This window comes from Propithecus coquereli, unplaced genomic scaffold, assembly GCF_000956105.1.
Source record: "Propithecus coquereli isolate 6110/MARCELLA unplaced genomic scaffold, Pcoq_1.0 Scaffold775, whole genome shotgun sequence".
NCBI classification, from domain to species: domain Eukaryota; kingdom Metazoa; phylum Chordata; class Mammalia; order Primates; family Indriidae; genus Propithecus; species Propithecus coquereli.
Genome location: NW_012153896.1, coordinates 278,246 through 288,674, shown reverse-complemented (window position 1 = coordinate 288,674; position 10,429 = coordinate 278,246). Strand labels below are relative to the sequence as shown.

At 44.9% G+C, this 10,429-nt stretch overlaps 1 protein-coding gene across 1 annotated transcript; it reads right to left on the bottom strand.

Moving 5' to 3' along the window:
- Positions 1-3,312: 3,312 nt before the first annotated feature.
- TMEM216 (transmembrane protein 216) lies at positions 3,313-7,889 on the bottom strand. Its single transcript, XM_012662697.1, has 5 exons — positions 7,623-7,889; positions 6,943-7,044; positions 6,286-6,378; positions 4,179-4,380; positions 3,313-3,889 (listed from the first exon to the last, which is right to left on the bottom strand). Exons 3-5 carry the CDS (start codon positions 6,356-6,358, stop codon positions 3,874-3,876), a joined length of 291 nt encoding a protein of 96 aa, XP_012518151.1. The 5' UTR covers positions 6,359-6,378; positions 6,943-7,044; positions 7,623-7,889; the 3' UTR covers positions 3,313-3,873.
- Between the last annotated feature and the right edge of the window lie 2,540 nt (positions 7,890-10,429).

Sequence of the window (10,429 nt, the reverse complement as noted above, 5' to 3'; positions counted from 1 at the left end):
GCAAACCTTTGGAGGCATCCCTTGAGGTTTAGCTTTTTTCCTTGGCCATCTAAACAACCTGGTTAAAGAAAACTTCCAAGTCAGTCTTTACCTTTCAAGATGCCTAAGAGATTTTCAGAGCAGATTTCCTACCTTGTACAGTCAGTTCCAATGTTATCAAGTCCAGAAAGGAAAGAATCCTCCAGTAGGAGTTAGAAAACCTGATTGCAGGCCGGGCACCGTGGCTCACGCCTGTAATCCTAGCACTCTGGGAGGCCGAGGCGGGTGGATTGCTCAAGGTCAGGAGTTCGAGACCAGCCTGAGCAAGAGCGAGACCCCGTCTCTACTAAAAATAGAAAGAAATTATCTGGACAACTAAAAATATATATATAGAAAAAATTAGTCGGGCATGGTGGCGCATGCCTACGGTCCCAGCTACTCGGGAGGCTGAGGCAGGAGGATCACTTGAGCCCAGGAGTTTGAGGTTGCTGTGAGCTAGGCTGAAGCCACAGCACTCTAGCCCGGGCAACAAAGTGAGACTTTGTCTCAAAAAAAAAAAAAAAACCTGATTGCTAGTGCCTACTTCCACATCTGTTTACTTAACCATGGACAAGCAGCATAACCCTGTTCTTTTTCATCTGTAAGATGAAAATAATAGCTGTTCTCTGCCTTCCACAGGGATGTGTTAAGAATCAAAGATAACATACGTGAATTTGTTTTGTAAACTACCTAAATATGAGGAAGTACAGATCAGAAAGCTTAGAAGTGTGGGGTGATGTTGGGATTCCAGAAAAGCTTTTGGCTTTTTAAAAAGCCAGGTGAACAAGAAGAGGGTTAGATGATGAAAAGGTGACCCACAGACCGGATGTGTATTGGTATCAGAAAAGGCAAGATCAGTGTAAAAATAACTTTTAGGAGGGGAAATTCCTTAGAGGGTCTATGATTATGTGAAACTTAAAGGGAGAAAAAAAAATAGTTGGAGTGCCTCAGAATGTAAACCAGAGTTCTCAGGGTGGGTTCCACAGTCACCTGCATTTCATTTATGTGCCTTGTGTGCTAAAGTGCCTATTCCTGGGCTGCATCAGTCTCTACTTAAGGTCTAGGAATCTGCTTTTTATAGCCCAGGTGACTTACGTAAACAAGCATGAGGACTGCTAGCTTAGAGACATAAATACATTCAGTTTCATCTAGGAGGTACCATGATGGTGTAGAAAGGGAAGGAACTTAGGTTACTCTGGGTTCAAATCCCAACTCTTATTTCTAAGCTAAATGCCCTTGGACACATGACACTGTGAGGCGATTTCCTTCTGCCTCATAGGATCATTACATGGATTAAATATACTCTGCCAGGCATTGGATCACTAATAGTCTCCTACGAGTTGCTGCTGCGGTATGGAGCCAGAAACCTGAATCTGTGTGTCCTAAATGTTTCAGAAACCGGGCCAGGCCTCAGCTCATAGAGGTGGCCACTGCAGTCACTTGCTGGTTCTAGCCATGAGTGTGAGTAGCCTCTACCAGCATGTGACCAGGGCCTGATCCTTTACTCAGCCCTCTCCGCTGTCCCAGAATGGTGGTGCTTCCAGGTCTATATGGGCTATAGTAGCCTCCCTTGACTCTGGTGAGCACAGCCTCTGGCCACATTAACCCTGAAAGACTATGCCGATTCCCATCCTCCACTGCCTCCATTTCTGTTGTATGATGTTCTACTCTGGCGTGACTAACTGCATCTACACTGGTGGCTCCAATAAGCTTCAGGAAGAATGAACACTCAGGGAGCAACCCACCAGAAGCACAATGCACTAAACTTCCACATAACTATGAAGTAAATGAGAGGACCTCCTATTCCTAATCATAGCTGCATTTTCTTTTTCTTTTTTCTTTTTTTTAAGACTGGGTCTTGCTCTGTCACCCCAGCTAGAGTACAATGTTGCAAGCGTAGCTCACTGCAACCTCAAATTTCTGGGCTCAAACAATCCTCCTGCCTCAGCCTCCTAAAGTGCCGGGCTTATAGGTATGCGCCATTGCACCTGGCCATAGCTGCATTTTCAACCATTATCCTCATCCTCAATTGGTACCTGTTGAGCAATGGAATTTACTTGATCCCGACTGAGCCTCCTAAGGCAAGGCTTCTAGTTCCACCTGTTAATAACCAGTTGTGTGGTGCTGGCTATGTTACTTCCTTACCTCTAAGCCTGCAAAGTGGGGGATTAGACTTAGTTGATCGCTAATGTAAGTCCCTTTGAATTCTAACATGTAGGTTTTATAAGCCACTTCTAAACATCCAGCTGAGCCTTCCATTCATTTATCCGTGTTGCTGGAAGGGTACCTTAACCACTGAACCTCTAAATGAAATAGGGAGGCCATGGAGAATGGGCTCTTCTCCGGTTTGATACCAGTGATTTCTTCAAAGCAGGGCTAGACAAAGCAGCAGTGAGAGAAGCAGCAAAAAATTTGTATTAGTGGGATCTGTGATTGAAAAATCAGGGCAGTTCCTGTTGGACTTTTTGTTACAATTTCATAGTTGATTAGACCTGTCTACTATAGTTTTTCGGTAGATCTCAAGGGCAGCTGGGAGGCAAGGGCACAGAGGGATAGAAAACAAGAAAAGCATCAGTGCTTTGGACAGTGGAGGCCCTCATAGGATGAGGATGAGCCTGATGACAGGAAATAAGGCAAGTTAAAAACCAGCACAGAATATTTAGTGGTCAGTTACTTTTTACTCTGAGTAAGAGCAGATATTCTAGGGTTCATCTGAGAGTAAACAGAAGGGCCTCAAGGTTTCCTAAAGTGGATTCTTGAGGCTAAAAAACATGGCCACTACCAAGGAAGATGAGGAACAATTTTAAAGATAGTTAGTTGGAGAAAAAACTGATACACTCATCTAAAGTGATGGTCCTCAGCTTAAGAAAAAAAAAAAGTATGTGTTCCTTTTATGTTAACTCAAAATTTTAAAATAAATGACCAAAAAACAATCAAAATTTTGGTAAGTTCAGAATATGCTTCTTCCAGTTACACATAACCCATCCTAGAGAGGAACTGACAATTACCTGCAAGAGGAATGAGACAGGATGCTAACTCTGGGGCACAAGTGGGGCACATAAGCAATCTTTTATAGGATGGCAGACCTGAAGAAGATAAAAGAGGATAGTGGTGCCTTTAGGGCCTAATTCAGGCTGCAGCTTGGGGTAGAAAGTCATTGGTCATCTCGGCCCTTGTGTCCACAGTGTACCACTAAGCGCGGCCTAACAACAAACTGCTGGGGTAGTCTCTACCCTCTCTTGAAGTGGATGAAATTCGAGGGACAGGTGCCATAAGGAAAAGGCTGCAACCGCCACAACAGAAAATACATATTTATTATAAAATTAATGTTTGTTTCATGATGAGAGTAGAAAAATAACACTAGGAGCTACTAAAAAAGTTCTGGAGCTCAGTCTCCTTGAGGAATGCGGTGAGAGGCTTTTGCATCACTCTGGGAGCCCACGAACATGAGGCTCTCGGTGCTCATGCAGGACAGGTGTGGCACAGCACATGAAGGGGGCATGTGGCTCAAGTCCTGCTGGAAGCCCAAGGAGCCTAGATGGTCCACAGAAGATGCTCTGGCCACAATGATCAAAGAGGTGAACTTGAGGTCAGCAGGGAATTGGTTCTGAGAAGGGCCAGGATGGGGATAGCCCTGCCCCTCCCTATACTGGAGTATACAAGAGTCTCTTCAGTTGATGGTCCTGGTTTGGAAGATGGTGCCCACTGGCCTTATGCTGGGTTGGTTGCCCAAATGTCTGTGCTGCACAACCTTTCCCAGGACAACTTGACCCACCAATTCTCACTGGTGTGACTAAAGTACCAGAAGTATGTGTGGTGTCAGCTTGATGGGCTATTGGCTGAAATTTTTGTACTTCAAATCCTGTCCGTACTGATGGCAGAAAGAAAGAAAGAAAATGTTAAAAGACCAGTGAACAAGAGCAGCTGGCCTGGTCTGTTCTATATTCCAAACCTCTTGGCCCCAAAGAACGAGGAGAATATCTTCCCTAAGTGGGAAATTTTCTACCTACCCTAAACGGAAAAGGCAGTCCTATGACACTCCTTTCCCCCTCTAGAAAAAAGGTTTCTAGATCCCTCAGGCTTCAGAAGAATAATGAATCCCTCCCTGGGACGGGATCCCAACCCTCTGGTGATGGGAAATGGTCCCTCAGCAGCAGTACCTGGAGAAGGCGGCCAGGGCGAGCACCTCAAGTAGCAGCTCTGAGCCACAGAAGAAGAGCAAGATGCTGTTCATGATGGCTTCCAGGCGGAGCACGTAGGTCTGCAGCAGCAGGTAATAGGAGGCCATCATGGCAGATGGGAAGGTCAAAGCCACGCTAATACCAAGTGACATCTTTTGCTGGCAGAGGTTTCCCTTTGTACCTGTCAGACACAGCCCATGGAGTCACCTCCAAGCGGTCTGCTTTCCCTGGCCTCAGGGGAAAGGTGAGTGAGATGTGATGGGCTGGTGAGGCAGAGAAAAATGACCCTGAATGGGGATGCGCGCATATGGAAGTGAGGCCCCACTGTACTAAAAATGTGAGGCTTTGGGAAAGTTATAAGACTGGAGTCGTTTACTCCAGAGGTCCTGCTTCCAGCCTGGCTCCTACTCAAGGGACATAGGGATCTTTAGTTAGGAAAAAAAAAATTCTAATTATAAAAATAATATATAATCATTGATAACTTTTCAACTAATATAGAAAATGATTTTAGAGAATATAGAAAGCAAAAGGCCTCCATGTCCCCACCCCCTGAAGACTATTATTACTGAATGATGTATATTTCAGATTTTTTTATAAGTGTATGCTCACATATTACTGTTTATTATAAAAATAGAATCATATTCTATATACTGTTCTACAACTTATTTTTTCCCACATTTTTCCAAACATATAACTACCTTAATTCATTTTTAATGGTTATATAGACTGAATTGGATCAATACCATAATCTATTTAACTTTGTATAATATAGATGTTTAGGTTGTTTCTAGTGTTTTGATATTCATATTCATCTTCATGTAGCTATCTTTGCATATCTGTGGAAGTATGTGTTTTCTCAATCCAGTTTTAGAAGTGAAATTGTTAGGACTAGAAGTACAAATTTTACATGGTGCTTTTTTTTTTTCCTGCCTTCCCTTTGCTCATCCTTTGCTGTGACAATGGGTCTGACTGTCATCTGTGGTGTATGTATCATGCTCTGTAAACCTGTATCTTGCTCTTGCCCTATAATCTTAGCTTTCTCTCCTCAATAAACCTCATTTTCGTGCTTGCCTTAAAAAAAAAAAATTTTACATGGTAGTAACTATTACCAAAAAGGTTGTACTAATTTATATTTCCACAGAAGTATATAAATAGCCTGTTCCCCACACCCTCTCTAATACTGGGTATTGTAAATTATTTTATTTTTTTCCTGCTGTGTTCCTGTTTAGAATTGTAAATATTTTTATCTTTGCAAATCTGATAGGTGAAAAATGTTACCTTATTGTTTCAATTTGCTTTTTTTTTTTTTTTTTATTTAAAAGACGGGGTCTCACTCTTGTTCAGGCTGGCCTCGAACTTCTAGCCTCAAGAGATTCTCCCGCTCAGTCTCCCAAAGTGTTAGGATTATAGGTATGAGCCACGATGCCTGGCCACAATTTGCTTTTTACTAGTGAGTTTGGGCATCTTGTCAAGTTTATTGGTTCTCTGTAATTATTTTTATGTGACCTGCCTATTAGTGTCCCTTACCAATTTTTAAAATTACTTTGCCTTTTCCTTGGTGATTTATGTGAGCCTTCTTTATACTTTCTTCAATGTGTTGCAAGTATTTTTTTCCTCAGTTTGTGCTTTAACATTGTTTTCAGGGATGAGATAGTCTAACTAATAAGGGGTTTGCTCTGTATTTCAGGGGTTATAAAACTCATCCTACGGAGATGTTAGAGAAGTAGAAGGCACGTTAGTGCTGATTTGTGCAGGCATCTACTGCCAGCCTGGACACGGAGTTACAATTGAATCTATTCTCCCAGCAAAACAGTGGGAGGAACTATGCACTCTTGTAGCAGTGAGGCAACTGGGAAGGAATCCTCTAATATCCTAAGCTACTGCCCACCTCAGGACTACAAAGCAACAATCAGGTAAATTTTGACCCAAAATATGAAGCAGCAACTTGAAACTTAAGATAGCAAGTAATGGGATATATCACCAGATCCGATCTCTGATAGTGAACCTAGATTGTGTACTTTTCTTGTTAATCAAGTTACAGATACCATCTCATAAAGAATGGAAATGCTCTCTGGACAACACTCACCAAAAAATAGTCGAATGACTTCAATTCCAAGATAAAGGAGGAGCATCACCACATCCAGTACTAGGTTGGCCATTGGATATGGTAGCAGGAGACCTGCCAATACAAAAGCCAGAGTTTGCAAACAACATACAACAGCACCCACAAGAACACTTGGGAACAAAGAGGACATCAGTCTCAGCTTTCCATGAACTAGTTAGTGAGATGAGAGCATTACTACGGCTGCAGGATACATTCACTCATAGTGCAAGCACGTCTGTTAGAGGCAGGCTCATTATTGTGACATTTTACTCCAAACTCCAAAAGTCTGTGGGGACTCCACTCTTCAAAATGATTGGATGTACATGGGTGCCCAGGACACTAAAGAGTTTCTGAGTGTCACCAATGGTCTTAACGTGGGGTTCAGCAAAGAGAAGTGATGGAGGAAGAGTAAGGATGGAGAAGCTGGCATTTCCTAAACACAAGAAATTCTTGCTGAGGAGCTTCCTACAGAATCATTCTCAAAGAAGCCACCTGATGAAGAGACTTCTGCCTCACAGGGAAAAAGAACTGCAGAGGGCAGAAAGGAAGGAAAAATAAGAAGGTTCTTGGTGGGAGCTGGCTCTGGGCTGAAGTCAGGAAGGAATGTTGGGGCAGGGGTCGTCAAGCCCCAAGCCTTACCTTTATATAGAAATATGAAGAGTTCCAGCAGGAAATAGGTAGCATAATACCACCCGTTTAGAAAGAACAGGATTTCCAGGGGGGTTGAGGACAACCTTTTACCTGAAAAGATGAGCATACAGAAGTGGCATGGGCGGGAGGGCAGCTCAATCTCTGCTCCTTGTTCGGTGTCTAACTCGGAGCAAACAAACACGAGGTCACAGCTAGTGGGACCGGCCACTTGGGGGGCACTTCTGATTGCTGATAATGAGGTGGTGGGGTGAGGGGTGGGCGTGAAGGAGGCTTCCTTCACTCCCCTTCTTTCCCAGGAATCACCGTCAAACTCGACTCTTTCGGCTTCGGGGGTGAAAGTCAAGCGGTAACTCAGAGGACATCACAGCTGAAAGGGTCCTCAAAGATCCAATCAACCCCGTCACTGTCTGGGAGGGAAAACTGGGGCACAGAAACCAGCACTGGACCATTCGATGCCAGCCTAGAATAGGCCCAGCCGAGGATCTGGGGATATTTGAGACCCGCACCTTGAGACCTTGAGGCACCCAGGGTGGGCGGGACTGCGAAACCCCGCTTTGGTCAAGGGAGGAGCGGTATCCCTAACATTCAAGGATGGAGGATCGAGGTCGAGCTCTGGTACAGAAGGGGGCAGGGGGTACTGAAGGGAGAAGGGCCAGCGACTCACACACCTCCGCAATCTCACCTGGCGCCGCCATCTTCAGTCCCCATGGAAACTGCGTACGCGGCACCACCCGCTCCCGGAGCAGCGAGGCGCTGCCGGAAGCCGAGACGGAGCGGCGCGGGCTTGTGTCCCCTCTGCCAGCCTGCATCACTCTATGGTCACCCGGGCGGGGGCCATCTCGCGGCCGACCGCAAGTGGCTTTGGTTCGGATGTCCCTTCTCCCAACCTAGGGGAGAACAGTGACCGCCCACGAAGCCGTCGTCCGCAGGACCCCTGGGCAGGGGCAGCTCTCGGGCTTCCCCCGCCCCCGGGTTACAAGGCGTTGGGCAGAAGTGGCCGGTTGTGGCCGCGTGACCAGAGGATTGGCACATAGGCTCTACTCCCACAATTCTCTTTTCTTCTGAAAATGAGAAATGGTTCTTTGCAAATGCCTGGTGGGGTTTAGCACCAGGTAGAGACCAAAATGAGTCGGAAATAGAGCCACCTTTCCGACAAACAAGAACGAGGGAAGATGACCCCTAAAGTGACCCATGAAGTGCAGTGGGAGTTGAGAGGACAAAGTACAGTACTCCCAGGTGGAGGCTGAAGGAAGTTTCCAAGAGATGGCCTGTGACTTGGGCTTTGAAGCCCGGTGACGATTTGGAGCAGTATAAGCGTGTTGCTACTTGGCTGTTAGCCGGCTGTCAGTCAGGGGAAATAAAGCGGGGAAACAGATGGCATGCTCAAACCAGGTAATTTGAGGAGAGTGACTAACCTTTAAGGAACGTGCTGCACGCCTGGCTAGTTGGGATGGAGTGGGGCAGAAAGGCAACTCGCTGAGCCTGGACAGAGCAGTGGGTGTGTAGAAGGCCTCCCACCGGGAGCCAGTGGGTAAATACCTGCCTGACCTCCAACCACCTTCCTCTTCTCCACTCTCAGATCTCTGTGCCTCCCTTTGGCAGAATTTAACTGCAAGCAGGAGAGCAAGGAAGTCCTTAAGTGCATTTTTTTAGGGTCAGTCTAGCAAAGTGCATAGCAAGGAGGGGAAGGTGGAAGGGGTTCTGGATTCTGCACCCCGATCTCCATTGCCTACTAAACATGAGACATTAGACAAGTTCCTGCTCTGATCTTTCGTTGGTGAAGTGTTTATTTTCCTTAGCGTATTTCATAGGAGGCAAAATATTTACTACTCTTTCTTAAAATAAATGTAAAAAAAGAAAAAAAAAAAGTTCCTGCTCCAAGCTTCAGATGGAAGGAAGGTGGGCCAACTGCTTGTTTTTGTAAATAAAGTTTTGGGGGAAACATTGCCATGCCCACTCATTTACGTATTGTTTATTGCTGCTTTCATGCCATAATGGTGAAGTTGAGTAGTTGCAACAGAGACCATATGGCCCATGGCCTTACTGAAAAACTCTGAGAAAAACTTCGCTGATCCTTGTCAGAGTATGCCACAACTCCAGAGATGCCAAAAGTAGACAGTGAGACTGAATTACTCACAGCACAGCAAACAGCAGGAACATTGGCATGGCAGCCTGGTTCCCCTACTCTCAAGTCCTACAAGTGACAAAATGAGCCCAGATGGTGGCACGTGCAATGGATTATGCCACAGCTGACGAACCCAGGGCCAAGGGCTCAGCACCGTTTTTAGCAAGCATCAAATAAAGCCAGGCCCCTTCCACTGGAGAGGAAGAAATTACACGATATTCACGCCATGGTCGTCTTAGGCTACTTAATTACCTATGTTCTCACTGTCAGGGAACTGTCAGGCCTTTCGGTTTGGCACAGTCAGTAAAAACATGCAGGGGTGCTTAGGGTACATGGCCAACTGTCTATCCCAACATGCAATGACCTTGCTAAATAGATTATTTTGAATAGGCTTTTGTAGATTCTTTTGGCTCTTTATATACATAATCACATCATCAGCAAATAAAGATATTTTTATTTCTTAGTTCTCAATCCCTATAATTTCAATTTCTTTTTCTTGCCATATTGCACTGGCTAGGACTTTCAGTATAATGTTGAATAGAAGTGGTGATAATGGATATTCTTGTCTCATTCCTAACCTCAGGAAGAAGTGTTCAGTATTTCCCCATTAATCTGTTAGCTATAGATTTTTTTGTAGATACTTTTTTTTTGTTTTTTCTTTTTTTGAGACAGAGTCTCACTGTGTTGACCAGGCTAGAGTGCCGTGGCGTCAGCCTAGCTCACAGCAACCTCAAATTCCTGGGCTCAAGTGATCCTCCTGCCTCAGCCTCCCAAGTAGCTGGGACTACAGGCATGCGCCACCCTGCCCGGCTAATTTTTTCTATATATTTTTAGTTGTCCAATTAATTTCTTTCTATTTTTAGTAGAGATGGGGTCTCGCTCTTGCTCAGGCTGGTTTTGAACTGCTGAGCTCAAACAATCCGCCCGCCTCGGCCTCCCAGAGAGCTAGGATTACAGGCGTGAGCCACCGCGCCCGGCCAGATACTCTTTATGAGGTTAAGAAATTCCCTCATTTTCCTAGTTTGCTGAAAAGTTTATGATATATTTTACTAAGTGCTTTCTCTGCATCTATCAAAATGACCATATGATTTTTGCCCTTTATTCTACTAATATGATGAATTATATTGATTCTGGGAAATAAACCTTGGCTTCCTGGAAATAAACCTATTTGGTTATGATATTGTACAGAAAAAGTTAACATAGCAGGCCTGAGACTGCTATCATTAGAAAGGCCCACTTGCAAGGTTGGCCCTTGGCTGGCATCTGGGAACTTGGAATGATTTTGGAAGGGCTCCCACCAATCCAAAGTGGCTCACTGTACCAAACTGTTTGTACAGTGTGGCTTATACT

Bases quoted from the DNA above. Each gene is read 5' to 3' on its own strand.
- TMEM216 (XM_012662697.1), bottom strand. From the start codon at position 6,358: ATGGCCAACCTAGTACTGGATGTGGTGATGCTCCTCCTTTATCTTGGA. The intron at 4,381-6,285 runs GTGAGTGTTGTC...TGTGTCTGACAG, and splicing joins AGTCATTCGACTATTTTTTG to GTACAAAGGGAAACCTCTGC.